Source organism: Halichoerus grypus, chromosome 10 (assembly GCF_964656455.1).
Source record: "Halichoerus grypus chromosome 10, mHalGry1.hap1.1, whole genome shotgun sequence".
Lineage (NCBI taxonomy): Eukaryota > Metazoa > Chordata > Mammalia > Carnivora > Phocidae > Halichoerus > Halichoerus grypus.
The window spans coordinates 39,672,626-39,691,665 of record NC_135721.1 but is presented as its reverse complement, the minus strand read 5'-3'; the positions used below and the strand labels follow the sequence as shown (position 1 = coordinate 39,691,665).

The following is a 19,040-nucleotide window of genomic DNA, read 5'->3' as shown; positions in this document are numbered from 1 at the left end:
GAGTCAATGGAATTAGGTAAAAGCTGAGCAAGTTGATGTTTTTCTGTAACAGCACTTCAGAGCAACCTTCCAGACTCTTCCTCTCCAACACACCATCAGCACCCCAGGGCGTCCTTCTGTGTTCACATGAACAGGTCTTGGCTTGGGGTTTTGGTTTTTGCTTTTTTTCATTCTGGTCCTGTATGCCCTAATTATAAAAATATTTTTCTTACTCAGTTTTATTAAACAAAAATAGAAATTAAAAACTAAAAGTGATTTATTCCAGTGGTTTTAGTTTTTTGATTAACAGACCTGGAACATATAAGAATCTTGTTCCAATTCCTGAAAAAGTTACCATACATATGTACATAAATTTGTGTATATACATTTCACAGGTGACCTGAAGGCTATATTAAAGGGCCATGAACTCTAGGTTCAAAATGCAGAGCTAAGGATCAGGAGAGAACATAGACAAGGGAAACAGTTGATTTTCACTGGAGTGTTCCTGTCTAATCTTTGTTAGTACATATAATTTTTGCATAGTTTTAACATAAAAACAATTTGGGGTTTTGTTTTTGCAGTTAACCATTATCTTATTATTCTAAAGTACCAGAGAATCTTTATAAATTTTATTTTCCTAAATTTTAAAATATATTTTAGTAACTTGCTGTATCACAATATGTTTCAGAGTTGTATTATTGAATATTTAAGTTGCATCCAGTATTTTAATGTTATAGCTAAAATTACAAAAAAAAAATATCTTTGTGCCTGTAGGCAAGTTCTTGTTTTAAGAAATTGTAGAGAATCAGCCCTTTCTATTCTCATTACTTCGTTTCCTTCTCCTATCTTTACTCCTGTCTTTATCTCTCTTGCTTTCTTCCTTATTTGATCTGTTTCTGTTATGCAGAAGGTTGAGGAATGCCCTTGATGACAGTTGAAAGAGGAATATCTTGAAATAAACAATGTCTCAACAATAATTATTTTGTTTTGTGATAAATTGGGCATTTTTTCCCCCCACCTAATCTGGGTCTTGATTCGATTCTTACCTAATTCATCTTTTCTTGCTTTGTTCTTTCTCATAAATCTCTCAATACTGGGTAGTGTAAAACTCTTTTACACTATTATTATTGAATAGTTTCTAGAGAGCTAATAATAAAAACTTATTTTCAGGTAGCTTTCATATAGGGCTATTAGGTTTTAAAAATCTGTAATTGACTTGTTTCTGTAAAAACTATGTAACAGAAATTGTCAAGCATATTGCCAAGGTTGTGAAATCTTTAAGACCTAAAACAAGTCCAACTATTTTTTTAAAAGCATCTTCTCCCTTCATTGCTGAGTATTCAATCTAAAAATAATTTGTTAGAATTTTTTAAAAATTTTAAATAATATTTGTTTTTTCAGAAATGCTTATCTCTTTAGAACACAAAAGTAATGCAATTGCTTAATTTTGTATTGAATACTTTTATTCACTTGACTCAATTTTTATTTGTTCATAGAGTTGTAAGTTATGAAAACATCAATAAAAATGACTACTATACTATTAGCAAAAAAGCAGTAACGCACATTTATAATGAGGACATTGAATATATCGAAATTGATCGATGGGAACAGGAATATCTATATCACAGAGAACTCACTAAGATTCCCATATTTGCACTTTTCCGGAAATGGAAGGCTTTTAACGTGTGGAAGAAGAATGTCCGTTCCAAGAAAATCAGTGGATGTCGAAAATCTCTACAAAAAAATCTGTTCATTGTTAATAATGTACGTATTTATTAATCATATTTCTTTTTTAAGATTTTATTTATTTATTTGACAGAGAGAGACAGTGAGAGAGGGAACACAAGCAGGCGGAGTGGGAGAGGGAGAAGCAGGCTTCCCGCTGAGCAGGGAGCCCGATGCGGGGCTCAACCCCAGGACCCTGGGATCATGACCTGAGCCGAAGGCAGACGCTTAACGACTGAGCCACCCACGTGCCCCTATTAATCATACTCTAAAAGAATTACAGAAAAACAAAATGTGAATCTGTTATAGGTATTGGTATAGACTGTCCTTGAAATAGAATATTTCATCTTTTTAAGAGAATTCACAATTTTCTTTCTGTCTTGTCATTCTGTCTTGTCATGGCAGTCGAACAGTGTTTTCACATTTTAACTAGGGTTGCAGAATGCAAAAGTATAAGAAGAGAGTTGCACAGGTCCCCTTCAGTTAGAAGCAGCCTCAGAGGTTTGGATTCATGGCCCCCTTGGTTGTAGATTAGGAAAATGGTATATCCTCTTGAGCAGAGTGGGCTGGCAACCCTTATTACCTCCTCTCATCTTTGAGTGACTCTGGACTCTATGGTCCAAAATAACCTGGGGGCTTGTTTTCATGGGCCAGTACCTCCCAATGTAGCGTATGCTTCCCTCTACCATGGATTCAGACAGAAAGGAAAATTTTAATATTTACTTTGCAGGATGGGGTAATCATGGAAAAAGATCTGTTAAACGGTGTGTGGCTATATTTTAAATCTTTACCCACTCACTGAATTTCAACTTGCATTACAAGTTTTCTACCTGGCCCCTGGGAATGAACTGGAATCACCATTACTGTCATGATCCTTAGCTGTCTATTTCTGACACGGAGTCACCACCCTCTCAAATCAGAAGCCTCAAGTTTGCTTTTTACTGCTCATTTGTTCCACTTTCATATGTTAATCTGAAAGATGATTATCAAGATGTCAGTCACACAATAAAGGGACATTAAAGGAATAGGGCTAACATAGATATTAGTGCAAAAACAAATGTATGAGAGGTACTATCTCAGGTCATCCATCTCATCAAGCCTTCTGCGTTGTAGAAAACATTCCAGTCCTTGGTATCACACTCAACTTCTAGACCTCTAATTTCTTTAAGGATCCATCAATCATTTGAACCTATTTTACTACCTTTTTACTACCTTTTATCTTTCACCATGTCTTGGGCACTATACATGTCATAAGTTTGTTACTAGTTATTTAAATAGTTCTTCCTGTATTCATCTCTGAGATTACCTCTATTGATCCTTAAGGCTTGTTCTCTTATGTGCTGAGGTTGTCCTTCTCTCAGTCCACCATTCATACCAACAGTGCTTTGACCTTGATAATATCTTCTCTTAAATGTAGCCCTAGCAGACTATAAAGTTCTCATCCACTTAAACTTAGATTGACCTAAATAACAGACCCATTGTGTTGGTTTAAATATCTATTAGATGCTATAATTACCCACACACTTACCACTACTCTTGTATTTATAATTAGTTAATTAGGAGGGCTGATTGGCCTAGACATGGTGGAAGGGACAAATGTGGAGCTATCCTCGAAATATTTCTTTTCATGATTTTTTTTTAGTAACAAACCTTATTGGCACCTGTGCCAATGTTTCCTTTCAACAACTTTATTGAAATATAATTAATGTACTATACGATTCACCTATTAAAAGTATACCATTCAGTGGTTTTATTATATTCATAGAATTGATTAACCATCACCACAGTCAATTTTAGAACATTTTCATCACTCCAAAAAGAAACCCTATTACCCATTAGTGATCACTCTACATTTCTCCCCAACTCCTCCCAATCCCCTCCCCAGCTCTAGGCAACCACTAATCTACTTTTCATCTTTATTACCATACAATATGTGGTTCTTTGTGACTGGCTTTTTTCACTTAGCATAATGTTTTCAACATTCATCTATGTTATAGCATAGCATTTTTTATTGGCAAATAATATGCCATTGTATGGATATACATATTTTATGTATCCACCCATCTATTATTGATGGATATTTGGATTGCTTCCACTTTTTGGCTAATAACTGCTATGAACATTTGTGTACAAGTTTTTGTCTGGAGGTATGTTTTCATTTCTCTTGGGTATATGCCTAAGAGTAGAAGTGCTGAGTCACCAGTAACTCTATGTTTAACCTTTTGAGGACCTGCAAAACAATTTTCCAAAGCTACTGCACAATTTTAAATTCCTACCAACAGCAAATGAGGGCTTTGGTTTGTCTCTGTTTTCACCATTATATCTTTTTCATTATAGTCATTCCTACTGCTTGTGAAGTGGTATCTCATTGTGGTTTTGATTTATCTTTCCCTAATGGCTAATGATGTTGAGCATCTTTTCATGTGCCTATTGACTATTTGTATATGGAGCCTGTTTTCTGAAACCTTGCAGAATTTATTACTGATTCTATTAGTATGGTGTGTGTGTGTGTGTGTGTGTGTGTGTGTGTGTGTATTTCTTGGATACTCTATGTGTGTGTATTTCTTGGATACTCCCTTATCTGGAGAACTGTACATTCAGATACTTTACCCATTTCTTAATTGAGTTTTTTCATTTTACTATTGAATTGTAGGAGTTATTTATATATTCTGGATACAAGTCCCTTATCAGTTATATGATTTGCAAAAATTTTCTCCCACTTGGTGGGTTGTCTTTTCACTTTCTTGATGGTATCCTTTGAAGCACAAAAGTTCTTAATTTTGATGATCTGCATTTTAAGTTTAAAATTGGGAGTTTATGTCTTCTGGGCCCCTTGAATTTCCACATGAATTTTAAGATAATCTTGTCATTTTCTGCAAAGAAGCAAGTTGTGATTTTGATAGGGATTGCTTTACATCTACAGATCAATTTAGAGAATATTGCCGTCTTAACAATATTAACTTCTGGTCTGTGAACATACAATGCCTTCCCATTTATTCAGGTCTTCGTCAATTCTTTCAACAATGTTTTGTAGTTTTCAGAGTATGTTTACACTTAATTTGTTAAATTTATTCCTAAATATTTTATTGTTTTTGATACTAATATAAGTGGAATTGTTTCCTTAATTTCATTTTGGATTTTTCCTCATATATATATACATATATATCATAGGTATATAGAATATATAAATAGTATATTTATAAATATGTGTGTATTCTATATAGTAATACAATTAATTTTTGTATATGGAGCCTGTTTTCTGAAACCTTGCAGAATTTATTACTGATTCTATTAGTATGGTGTGTGTTTGTGTGTGTGTATTTCTTGTATACTCTATGAACAAGAATAAGTCATCTGCAAATAGATATCGTTTTACAACTCCTTTCCAATCTGGATGACTTTAATTTTCTTGCCTATGTTCCCTGGCTAGAACCTTCTGAATAGAAGTGGCAAAAAGCAGAAATCCTTGTCTTGTTCCTGATCTTAGAAGGAAAGCTTTCAGTCTTTTACCATTAAGCATGATGCTATAAGGAAGTTTCTTCCTGTTCCTAGTTTGTTGACTGTTTCTATCGTGAAGCCATGATGATTCTATCAAATGCTTTTCCTGCATCTATTGAGATTATCATGCAGTTTTTGCCCTTTATTATAACAATATGATTTGTTATAATAATTGATCTTTCGATATTAAACCAACTTTGTATCCCTGGGATAAATCATATTTGGTCATGGTATATAATCCCTTTATTGTTTGATTTGGTTTGCTAGTATTATGTTAGTGATATTTACATGGATATTCATAAGGAAGACTGGTCTATAGTTTTTTTTTTTTCTTGTGATGTGTTTGGTTTTATAGAATGAGTTGGAAAATATTCCTTCTGTCTTCTGAAAGAGTTTATGAAAATCTGAAAGAGTTTATGAAGAGCCATTTTCTTTACTGTTTTGTAGAATTCAAGTGTCTTCTAGTCTCCTACATTTCCAAGTTTCACTTTTCTTTAAACTTAAGTGTGTGTTTAATATTAATTTTTCAATATTATTTAATGCTGCACATGGTTTTAACCTACTGGTTTCTAATAATGTGTAATTTTGTTGCATATGATACTTTCAGGCAATTTTCTTTTTTTTTTTTAGTTTTCACATTCTCAAACACTCATTTATTTTAATTTGAATGTTACTTTGTAATTAAAATCTTTCCATTTTTTATTTTTAGTCAGCCATTGCTTTGCAAACACTACTCTTAATTTCATAGATCTATATAACCATTCCTCCGCTTAAGAAGGGATGTACCTTTTACTGTAGCCCTTTCTATTCTGGATGAGAAATGTACAGATCTCGAGCCTAGATCCTCTGGCTGGGCCATGACCAATATAGCTCCAGTGGGCTCTCTAAGTGTCAAATTGCTCAGATCACCCAAATATTCTGTTGACTAGGGTTAGGGTAAATTAAAGTTGTGGTGGTGTGGTGAAGGCAAGATTAGTAAATCCAAAGGACTCCTGCATTCCAACCAAAGACGCTGTGCCTCAGCATGGCCCTGATTTTTCTTACAGCTCTTCCGCACTTATCTTCCAAAGGCTCTAGTCTCTGAGTTTCCCTAGGGCTTTCTGACCCAGTGACCAACCCCCAGATTAATCACAATGATTTTCTACCTCTGAAAGTATTAACACTCATTTCAATGCAACTGGCAGAAACTCAATTTCGATGAGCTTCAGCAACAACAACAAACAAAAGCTCATATAATAAGGAAGTTCAAGGGATGAACATACCTTTATGCCTGGCTGAATTCAGAAGCTCAAATAATATCTTATCATCTTTATTTTTTCCTCTTTCTCTTCATCTTCCAGCTCTGTATTTACCTGTTTCATTCTCACTTGGGCTCTTCCATGAGCACCACCTGCCGATCTAGTTACAGCTGGCTCTTGGAGTGAGAAGAGCCCTCTTGCGGGAGATGCTGGAGAGAGCACTGATCGGCTCAGCTTGGTCACGTGTTCAGCCCTGAGCCAATCCTTGCACAGCCAGGTGTACTCCGATAAGCCAGGCCTGGGTTTGTGCCTATTCCTCATTCCTGTGATGGGGAAAGGGAGGGGTCAGCCTTATCAAAACCACATGGTAATGGGGTTCCCAAAAGAAAGAGGGATTCTAACCCCAGAAGTATTGGAGGTAGGTCTGAGGTAGGTCTGTCCAGGGCAGACAAAAATGATAGCTTCTCAGTCTACATATTGAAACCCACCCTCAAAGTGACAAGTTCTTCCTCCTGTTACAGTCCTGCTAACACTTAAAATAATATGTAATCCTTATCACCTTCAACAAGTACTATGGATTTAGCAGCCTGAGAATGAACCCGAGATTCTGTCTGAAATTTACTAAAACACCCGCAGTCTCTCTTGTGCTCATAGCTGCTCTCACAACAGTCCTGTATGCGGACAGCCAGATGATATTTAAGTTAAGCCAAAGTAATTTCTTAGATTACATATTTTTTCTTCCAAAAAATTTCCACTGTCAAACTCCTCTCACATTCTGGCAGACTATCAATATCAGTTTTGCTCTCCACCTCGATCCTTGCACTTTGTCCCTGTACTGAATTGAACTTATATTTTTGGTTCAAGGGCTTTCTCCAGAGTACCCTGGACTTCCTTGCTTTCCCTGTCCCGTTTTGATCGCATTCTCCTCTCTACTCCTATACTCATGTTAATTTATGTAGTATCTTACTTATTTCAATTCATAGACTTAGTTTCTAAACTTTTGCTTCTTCTTTTATCATGCAAATTCTTCCATGAGCTAAACCTTAAGGCTATCTGACTTCCTAGATGTTTTTTCACGAAACTCTTCATTTAGAACTCTACTAATTATAACTTCCCTTTATTTGTACTTTGAATAAATAAAGCACTGTTTCATGTTGGTCTGAATAACTGTTGTCTGTCCTGTTTTGGAATCACATAGAAAAGAGTCCAATAGCTTGGTGTATATAACATATAAATCAGAATCACATACAAATAAATCGTTAACTTTTTAAATATGACTGCTACTTGTTTGATTAGATTACAAGTGAGGGTGAATGATCGTGGAACATTGTTAGAACATGTGTCTTAGAAGCCAACAGCCTAGAACTCTGACCCATGATTGTGGCATAGAGAAAGATTAAGTTAATATTATGTAACATAATTTTACAAACACTTCCACTCATTATTCCAGCCCACAAATAAATAGGTTCTTTTTTTTTAAGATTTATTTATTCATTTGAGAGAGAGTGAGTGGGGGGGGGCAAAGGGAGAGAATTTCAAGCAGACACCCCAATGAGTGCGGAGTCTAACTCAGGGCCCAATCCCAGGACCCTGATATCATGACCTGAGCCGAAATCAAGAGTCAGGTGCTTAACCGACTGAGCCACTCAGGTGCCCCATAAATACATTCTTAATGGTGACTGAATTTTCTTTTTCAGCAACTTGTCACCCCTGAAAATTTAAAGTTAAAAAATTTAACTTTAAAAATTTTTAAATTCAAAGTGGTTTTGTCCTATGTCATAGCCTCTTAGGTCAGTAGACGGGCCCCTCATTACCAGGGTGACTGGACATTGTAAAGTCCTTAAGATAACACGATGAGTCTCTTAGCCATTCATCAAACATAGTGAAATTTAAGACATTGCCCAGTCCTCCATTACATGCCCGCAATTTCATAGCTAAAAGACACATACTCAAAATGAAAAGAAAGGAATTCAAACAAATTAAATCTGATAATTCAAAGAATGCTTTTATGGATAAAGAAGATCTATATATATAGATATATATAGATAGATGGATACTTTTATGGATAAAGAAGTATATATATTTATATATATATATATACATACACACACACACATAATGGAATATTACTTAGCCATCAGAAAGGATGAATACTTACCATTTACATCAATGTGGATAGAATTGGAGGGTATTATGCTGAGCAAAATAAGTCCATCAGAGAAAGACAATTATCATATGGTTTCACTCATGTGAAATTTAAGAAACAGGATCATAGGGGAAGGGAGGGAAAACTGAATGGGAAGTAATCAGAGAGGGAGACAAACCATGAGAGACTCTTAACTATAGGAAACAAACTAAGTGTTGCTGAAGGGGAGGGGAGGATGGGGTAACTGGGTGATGGGCATTTAAAAGGGCACATGATGTGATGAGCACTGGGTGTTGTATGCAAGTGAGGAATTATTGAACTCTACATCTGAAACTAATGATGTACTGTATGTTGGCTACTTGAATTTAAATAAGAACAAACAGAAGAAAAACAAAGAATGCTTTTAAAAAAAGTTTCAAATGTGTTCCTGTTTAATGTATGCACTTTGGAGTTATAGCTACAGTTAACACATAGAGCCATTTATTTTCCTTAATAACCATTCTTGCTTTCCAAATATTTTTATTCTTTCAAAAGACAGGGCTTTCTTTAATGACAGATTTTTATTTTCATGCAGTATTTGCGACCAGCTCTTCTTAAAATAAATGAACTATGCTATCACTTGAGTTTTATGGGACTTTGTCATATTGAAAAATGTCATACCTACACCCTGCAAGAATTTAAAGTTGCACAAGTCATACGGTTAGAAGAGGTAAGGAATTTTGTCTATAATTTCAAGATTTTTTTTCATTGTTGCTACTTTGCTATTACTAATTATACATATTCATCAATGTCTAGGTAACAGAGCGCCTAGAAGAATTTCGAAATGAGGCAAAAAATGTGGTCAGGAAGGCTTGTCGAATTGCTCTTCGTGCTGCAGGATTTATTCCTGATGACTGTCTACATAAACCTGTTGAGGGTATGAAGGGGAAAATACTTCAATAGATCAGAAGTCATGGCTTTCTAAAAAATTAACTCTTTTTCTACTTTTCTTAAGTTTAAATATTTTTTCAGTTTTTCTAAGTGTCTACTTGATACGTTATAAATTCAGTATATATTGTAGAGGGGGGAAAACACAGTAAATACTGCATCTTCCTTGCATCACCACTGCTTATATATAATATTTTAAACTGGTTACAGAACCTTTATTTCATAAGCATTTTATAGAGGAATCAGGGCCTCTTTGCTTAAAGGTATGTCCAGCCTACCAGTATGGACAATAGGTTTGTTAAAATTAAGCAACTGGGTGGATCTCAGGTTGGCCCCAGGTGACAAGAACTGTAAAAGAATAACTAAAATTCAGGTGGAAAAGGAGGGTAGAGGTGTTCCTGGGGAAGAGGTAGCATGGTATAGAGATCAAATCTGAGTAAGGGGAATATTAATGAACTGTCTGCAGTCTTTTGTTGAGTTGAAATCCTTTGATGTGGAATTCTTTTGGATAACTGGGCTGTTTTCTAGAGTTTGAAATATCTCATTTGATTAATGATAAATTGCTTGACAAAATGCTTGGTTACATTTTGTTGGTTTTTAATTTTACTTACCTTTTTTTCCATTTTAATGCCAATGTAGTTAACATACAGTGTTACATTAGTTTCAGGTGTACAATACAGCGATTCAGCAATTCTATGCATTACTCAGTGCTTATTATGATAAGTGTACTCTTAATCCCCTTCACCTATTTCCCCCATTCCTCCACTCATCTCTCCTGGTAACCATCTGTTTGTTTTCTATAGTTAAGAATGTTTTTTGGTCTTTTTCCCCCTTTGTTAATTTGTTTTGTTTCTTAGATTCCACATGTGAGTGAAATGATATTTGTATTTCTCTGATTTATTTCACTTAGCATCATCAGGGAAATGCAAATCAAAACCACAATGAGATTATTACCTCATACCTGCCAGAATGGTTAAAATAAAAAACTCAAGATACAAGTGTAGGCAAGGATGTGGAGAAAAAGGAACCCTTGCGCACTGTTGGTGGGAATGCAAACTGGTGCAGCCGCTGTGACAAACAGTATGGAGGCTCCTCAAAAAATTAAAACTAGAAATATCCTATCATCCAGTAATTGAACTACTGGATATTTACCCAAAGAATGTGAAAACACTAATTCAAAGGGATACATGCACCCCTATGTTTATAGCAGCATTATTTACAATAGCCAAATTATGGAAGCAGCCCAAGTGTCCATCGATAGATAAATTAATAAAGAAGATGTGGTATGCGTATATACAATGGAATACTGTTCAGCCATAAAAAAGAATTTTACTCATCTTTTAATCCATATTGAAAGAAATAGAATTTTTACCCAAGAATTCTTGACATTGTGTCTTCTATTGTTCTTAGATTATTATAAAATGCAAGACGTCGGAGGTCTCATTGAGTTGCCTGCTTACGCAGACTCTGACAAAATGACATACACAGAGCAGGCCAGCAAAAGGCATCACTGCCTGAGGCTAACGTGGTAAATGATTATTCTCTTTTTCAAGAAAAATTAGAGCATCCAGCCTTCTCAAGTTTCATTAAAAATTAAAGCCTTCATCAAAGGATTCACTAATAATGATGAGAGATTTGGGGAATATGGTAACCTGAATGCAGGCCCAGAAGCTCACGCATCCGACTGCCACCCAACAGAGCAGCCACTGGGAGTCAGGCTGGTGGAGAGTGGAAGGCATGCCCAAGGCCGAGTGCTCCCCTTTGGTCTCTAAAGCTTTGTTTCCCTCTAGCCCAGCTTGGAGCAAGCATGGAGCAGGCTGTGGTGAGGAGAAGTCAGGTACAGAGAGAGTTGTGGGCCTCCTCCAGTGAACCTGGAGAGCCCACTACCTCGGTGTGGTCACTAAAGAATGACAGCCGCATTGCCACACAAAACTCCACCCTCTCCCTAAGGCGGGTTTGGCACGTGGGAGACCAGGGCAGAAAGCCTTCCTTCCAGAGCCTCACCTGGGTCTTGACATTGTTCTAGAGTTCGGATTTCCCACCATTCTAAAACCTCATCATTACAAATAACTTGCAAACGAAATCACCAGACATTATCTGAAAAGTTTTGTGTGGCACGATAGAACACTGTTATTTTTCCTCAGTGCCCACTAACTTAGTCCAACTTTGACAGCTGTATATTTAATAAATCTTAACTGTGTACTGGTTTATATATGAAATAATATGATAAAAATGGCTGTGTCACAACAGAGGTCAATGGAGCAATCCCTGAGGCCACCGTCAGAGTACAGGTCACAGAGGCCCCTTGGCCTTTATTCAGAATAAATAAACATTTATTCTAAATACCCAAGTAAGGAAACATAAAATCTGCATCTCTGGGTTAGCAGTTGCTATCAAACAACATTTATGCAAGAGCAAAGATTTCACACCTTTACCGTTAGAATGTGAGTTACAGATGTTGTATATTTTCTGATTTCTTCTTTAAAGCATCTTTTTTTAAAAAATTTTTTATTGTTATGTTAATCACCATACATTACATCATTAGTTTTTGATGTAGTGTTCCATGATTCATTGTTTATGCATAACACCCAGTGCTCCATGCAGAACATGCCCTCTTTAATACCCATCACCAGGCTAACCCATCCTCCCCCCCCTCCCCTCTAGAACCCTCAGTTTGTTTTTCAGAGTCCATCATCTCTCATGGTTCGTCTCCCCCTCCGATCTCCCTCCCTTCATTCTTCCCCTCCTGCTATCTTCTTCTTCTTTTTTTTTTCTTAACATATATTGCATTATTTGTTTCGGAGGTACAGATCTATGATTCAACAGTCTTGCGCAATTCACAGCACTCACCATAGCACCTACCCTCCCCAATGTCTATCACCCAGCCACCCCATCCCTCCCACCAGCCCCCCACTCCAGCAACCCTCAGTTTGTTTCATGAGATTAAGAATTCCTCCTATCAGTGAGGTCATAAAGAATCTTACGGCCCTTTTGGCTAGATGATCTGTGTGCATTTTCCATACCAGCTATATTGCTCATTAAATATACTTTTGGATAGTTAGAACACCCAGCTAAATTGATGCTATATATTTGAATATATTTGTGTTTTAAAATGAAGAATGTCCAAGAATAACTCTTTTGGACAGTTAGTCTCTGTTATTATAACATAAATGGAAATTCAAAGAGAAATTATGATATTTTAAATTTTGAATATTTGGTTTAGTGTCACTTTCAAAAATATTTGGTTTAGTGTCACTTTCATAGTAGTGAATATAGAAAACTGAAGCTGTATTTTTTTTTCTTTTCAAGCTTTATCCGTCTAAATGACTATCTAATTGAGAACACAATGCACATCCTAACAGTAAATTCTGTTAACTCTCTTTTGAATTATCTTACTGACAAGCTAAAACGAACACCTTCAGCAGATGTCATTCAGAAATGGATTACTGAAGAGAAGCCTGAAGTCACTGAGAAAAAGGTATATTCAGACAAAAATTAAGAAAATTCATAGGTCAGCATTTATTGAGGCGTGCTTACTATGTCCTATGAATTATACTGTTTTCTATGTACTTGAAAAGTAGCCGAAATGCTTAGATTTCACAGGACAATCAGAGCTTACCATATGCACTTGAAATGGCAGAATGAAAATCACCATATCACCAAATATCTAATAATACAGGCAAGCTAGTGCTAGATGTTGCTGTCTGTCTCATAGGAATTTGCTAAAGGCTATTCATGTGTACACTGGACAAATATTTCTTAAGTACCTACTCTGTACCAATCCCTGTGCTGGGTGTTGGGTTTATAGTGATGAAAAGCATAGACAGGATTCCTGCCCCCAAGAAGCTTATGGTTTGGGGGTCATCATGGGCATGAACTGGCAGAGAAAAGCAGGGAAGGTGGTATAAATGAAAGATAAACAATGGTTTAGGGGTGAGAAGAAGCAAATCATGGAAGCAAACCTTTGTGCTTTGAGTGAATAACCTCTTGGGAGGATGTTGATCTTAGAGACACAGAGCAATTTGAGACATTTGAGATGAAGTACTACAAATCTTTGCATTCTAGCATAGCTAAGAGAGAAATCATATCATTTCATATCCACGTTTCCCAATAAGCTTCCCCTAGCTCCATTCTATCTAATACTTCATGCCAGATACCTAAAAACATAGCAAAACATGCATACCTGGTTTCATCGAGCTTCCTACCTGCACCTTTCAACTGCCTCCCCAGGAAACCCAGCTATGAAGTTTCAAGGCTGCATGCTCTTTGCCGTAATTTCCCTTTTCTCCAAAAGTTGGATTTTAGTTTGCATACTCCTTTTGATTACTTTCTCTCCTCCCCTAGTCTCAATTCCTCCTTTTTCTGAGTACTATTATATTTTGAAAGTAACATTTATTTTTCTAAGTATAAAAGTAATATATGTTAAGTGAAGAAAATTGGAAGAACACAGAAATATACAAAGAAAAGGATCCTCTGCTATCCAAAGATAACTATTCCCAAGTGAAAGAAGGTACCATACTTACTGCTTTAACACATTCTTTTTCCACTTAGCAATGTATTGTGAAAAATCTCCAAAGGCAATATGTATTTTTCCATATAATATTCTCACATAGAAATATAACAGCTGTACATCTGCTAAATAATTTTCTATCGTTGATCACTTTCTCATACTCCAAATAAGCAAAGACATCTTTGTTTCTTATTATTCCAAATAAGCAAAGAACATCCTTGTCCATACATTTTTCACACATCTATGATTTTTTTCCCCTTAGAAGAAATTCCTAGATATGGAATTTTGGGGTCAGAAATGTGCTTTTGATACTGATGCATTAACTTCTCAAAAACTTTTGTGTCAATTTACAACCTTTCTAGCAATGTTTGAGAATGAACCACATGCACACTAGATATTATCATTCATTTTCATTGTGGTCAGTTTGATGGTTGTAAAGTAGTACATCACTGCTTTTAACTGTTATATTCCTTTAATTGTCACCCCAGTGCAGGGATAAGAGCATAGGTTGGTGGTCAGAAAGACCTGGATTTGAGTGCCGGCCTGGCATTTAATAACCAGTGGGTCCTGAATGAAATGTCTTACCTTCTCCAGATCCTATTTTTCTCATGGGGGTAATAATGATATCTGCTTCATATGGTTGATGTGGGTACATGAATACTTAGCACTGCCTGGCACACAGTAAATAATAAATGTTGTTACTGAGTAAACTATCTTGAGTATAAGAACAAGAAGGAGATTGATCACTTGTATCATCCTTTTAGCAAATGTCAGATTATGAGCTTTGCCCATTTTTCTATTTAAGTACATTTGTATTTTAGTATATATCTATTTGTATATCAATTGTTATATTAGTATACATTTCTATTGAGTATATCAAATATATTTCTATTTAAATATTATCAATCTCCTATATTCTATATACACTACTGATATATTTTTCCAGCTTGTTGTTTGCCTTTCCATTTTGTTGATAGCGTTTTCATAAGGAGAGAAGTTTTACACTATTGTTGTAGTCTTTTAATGTTTGCCTTTATTTTTTAATTTCTATGGTAATATTTGTTGAAAGACAAGCCAACATTATGAAATCAACTAATTGTATATGCTTCAGTTTACATGCTTCTTGTAATAAAGACATCTTTTATCTTATACCTTGGTTCTTACATCTTTATCACACTGCAAATGTGTTTATTTCAGGGGACCTCTGTGGTGGAAAAGCAGGAAGAAGATGAGTCTCTCATCCCCATGTTTCTCACAGAACTGATTTTGACAGTCCAATCATTACTATTTGAACCTTCTTTGGAAGACTTTCTGGTGTGTGTTCCTTCTTATAGCATCCATCTATAAGTACCTTTTTGGGAAATGAAGCAACTGTTTTACTGTCAAGTGATTGGCGGGTTTGCTGTTGTCCCTCCTTCAAAATGATCAGAAGGAAAAGAGAAAGTACTGTTCTGTGTACAGCATTACATCTACATAAAAACTGTCTAAAAGTTTAGCACCTTTTCTTTAACTTGAGACAGATTGGGAGCTTGTAGGGTACACCATCTAGAGAACATATGCTATACAAAATTTAGAATTGACTATAGTAAGCACAATTTTTGAAATCTTTTTAGGTATGCTGCATCTGTGAAAATATTTTAATTATCTATTGCTGTGTAACAAATTACCACAAATGTGGCAGCTTAAAACAACAACCATGTGCTATCTCACAGTTTCTGTGGGTCAGAAGTCTGGCCACTGCTTAGCTTATCCTCTGTTTCAAAGCTTCTCCAGGCAGTCATTCAGGTATTGGCTGTGATGAGGTCTCCTTAGAGGCTTGACTAGAAAAGGATCCACTTCTAAGTTCCCTCAAGTTGTTGTATAGGTATAAGTATAGGACTGAAGTTCCTGTTTTCTTGAGGGATGTCAGCAGGGGACCACCCTTAGATCCTAGAAACCACCTGTAGTTCCTTGCCATGTGGCCAACTCTATAATCAGTTTACAATATGGATATTTGCTCCTTGAAGACCAGTTAGAAAATCTCCTTTGGGAAGGGCACAATCCCTCTTTTAAGGGTTTTCACTTGATTCAGTCAGGCATACCGAGGGTATACCTTTTTGATTAACTCAGAGTCAGCTGATTTGGGACCTTAATTATATCTGCAAAATTCCTTTAACTTTCTATATAATGTAACCTAATCATGGGAGTGGCATCCCATCATATTCACAGGCCCTCCTTCCCTCCATATTCAAGAGGAAGGGATTGTACAAGGCATGTACACCAGAGGGAGGGAATCTTGGGGGCCATCTTAGAATTCTGTCCTCTTCATTTGTGTACATGTATAGATTAGTAAACCAATCAGAGTCTATATTTCCTGGTATACTGTAGCACAAAAGCACTAGTAATCAGGATCTCTAGATTCTAGTCTTGCCTTTACAGTTAATGGGTTATTTGACCTTGGGGAAACCACTTACCACTCTAAGATTCAATTTATGCATCTGTAAGATGAGAAGGCAGATGAGTTTTAAGGTTCCTTCCAAATCCAGGAGTCTATGATTCTGTAATTTATCGGATAGGTTATTTTAGGATATTTATAAGGACAAGTGGACTGCTGAGTTCCCTCTGGTTGGGGACTTACTCAGAAGCTTCCATGCAGAGGCAGTGGGCTCTTGAATGTCCCTTCTCGGCCAGAGAACTCATGTTCTTCACATGATTTGTATGAACTCAGAATCAACACAGTATTTGTTATGGTTGAATGAGTTATTTATTTTAGCATTTCAAAAAATTCAAACTTATTCATAAATATAATCATATATGTTTACATTTATGTTTATGTTTTTCTGTCTAACAGGATGGTATTTCTGGCGCAATTAATCACTTTCAAAACACTGTGCTATCAGTTCCTAACCTTGTACCTGATACATATTTCGATGCTTTTACCAGACCTTACATTAACAACAAACTTGAAGAAAAAACCTGTGGATCTGGGCCAAGCCTATCAACAGTATTTGATGATGATAAGAATTTTCACACAATTATCCTTCAAATAAAGGTACATTTACTTTTACTATTTTATAATATTCTCAATCTTTAATATTCTCAATTGAGTAATAAAGTTTCATCCTTTCTTATCTTTAAACTGAATGCTACTTAATTTCTAAATGGTAAAGTGATTTCTTTTTTAAAGTCCTAGTAGATCAGAACACTGACTACAGAAAAGGATTTAGAAGTGCAAGTTATCTGAGATGGCATCATTCCCTCACTCCCAGGGGAGAAGATAAGATTAAGAAGGAAGAAGAGCCATTATTTAAACTTGGGGTGGTGTAGGGGAAATGAAGCAACTGGTGAAAACTTAAGGTCCTACAAGACTAAAGAGAACCAAAAAATCAAAGTACACACAACTTTTTCCCCACAGCCAAAAAATTAAATAATCTGCTCATTGCTACACTGATGGAACAGACTACCCTTGTATTATAAATCTCATAAATCACTTCAGATCCATAAGCTGAGGAAATGAAGATATATTAAATTCATGCAAAATTACTATAAGGAGAAAACAGAAAGCGAAGATTAAAAGACCTCATGAATATTCCTTCCTTTCCCTCCCAAAAAACCTTGAAACAAAAGGTACACTACCAACTAGAGTAAATATCCTCAAACAAGCATTTGAATATGTGTAAAATCACATTGAATCAAAATTCAAAATTCAAAATAGAAATGGGAAATTAACATTCATCTCAGAAATGAAGATGAAATTACATTGTGACCAAGGGAGAATAAACTCAAATGAAAATTTAATAATTACTATAGGAGAATGATAGGAAAAATGAGAATAGAAGAAAGACAGAAAAACAACCAAGAGAATGAAAATAAGCTAGAGATGGACAAGTAAAAGGGTCAGAGAGAAAATAATTGGAATAGGAAATGGTCAAAGAAGAAATAACATACATTTAATTGGCATCTCTGAAGGAGAAAAAACAAAACCATAGGGTAGAACATTTATAACTAGTCCAAGAAAAGAAACCCTAAATCTATATATTGAAAGGGCCTACAAAGTACCTTGGAAAATTGACCCAGAACAATCAATTCTGACCTACAGCCTCTTAAAACTATTAGCTTGTAAAGCTAAAGAAAAATTCCTCCAGGTCTCAGAGCACAAAGATCAAATAACTTACGAAGTAAGAGAATTAGACCAGCATCAGACTTCTCAAAAACAATGTGTAAAGCAAGACAATAATGAAATAGCATTTCTTAATGAAACTCTAGGGAAGAAAGTGTGAATCAAAAATTTTTATCTATTCAAGATAGTCTTTCAAGTATCAAGGCCATAGAAGCATTTCCCTGAGACAAGTTGGACAAATTGACCATAAAAATAAATACTGATTATAAAAGTATCATAAACTCTTGAATAAAATGAAAGCATATTAGTCCATATTGTGAATGAAGGAATGAATTGAATGAAAAGGGAAAGCTTTTCCTTACAGCAGAATGTCAACTAATAAATGCAGAAGGAAAATGTAAAGACAAATCACCCCGATGGCTATCATAGAAACAGTTAAGAGTCTCCAATGCATACTAAAATGAGAATGCAAAAGTATAATGAGAAACAGGATTTTTGTCTCAAAGTATTTCTACATAAGCTATTTATTGATTTCAGGGGGAAAGTAGTAAGTGATGAAGCCTGACAGACACCAGATTAACCAACATGTTAACAACACGGGTAATGGGACAAATTGACATTATGTGCTTTCCATTATGGTGCACTGAGAACATACATCATTTCTGTGGTATTAGTACCAAAAATGTATAACTGAATCTAAGTGTTGGAAGTTATAAAACATATACATACACACACACACAAATGAGATACTCTTCAAAAATGTAAAGGTCATGAAAGACAAGGATTGAGGAATTAAGATTTAAAAAATTATTAGTATGCTTCCTTTTAATTATAAGGAACAGTTCTTCAAAAGTCAGATTTGAAAAAAAAAAAAAAAGTCAGATTTGAAGTTTTTTTTTTTAATTTTGTAAGAGAATC

The 19,040-nt window shown here is 35.5% G+C and overlaps 1 protein-coding gene across 1 annotated transcript in view; it reads left to right on the top strand.

Annotated features, from left to right (window-relative positions):
* DNAH6 (dynein axonemal heavy chain 6) overlaps window positions 1–19,040 on the top strand; it is a 239,399-nt gene that overhangs the window by 53,135 nt on the left and 167,224 nt on the right. Inside the window, exons 5-11 of the mRNA XM_078056370.1 lie at window positions 1,476–1,743; window positions 9,161–9,295; window positions 9,382–9,502; window positions 10,924–11,041; window positions 12,823–12,991; window positions 15,221–15,337; window positions 16,854–17,054. Coding sequence (XP_077912496.1) covers window positions 1,476–1,743; window positions 9,161–9,295; window positions 9,382–9,502; window positions 10,924–11,041; window positions 12,823–12,991; window positions 15,221–15,337; window positions 16,854–17,054 — 1,129 coding nt within the window. The remainder of the gene's footprint in view (window positions 1–1,475; window positions 1,744–9,160; window positions 9,296–9,381; window positions 9,503–10,923; window positions 11,042–12,822; window positions 12,992–15,220; window positions 15,338–16,853; window positions 17,055–19,040) is intronic.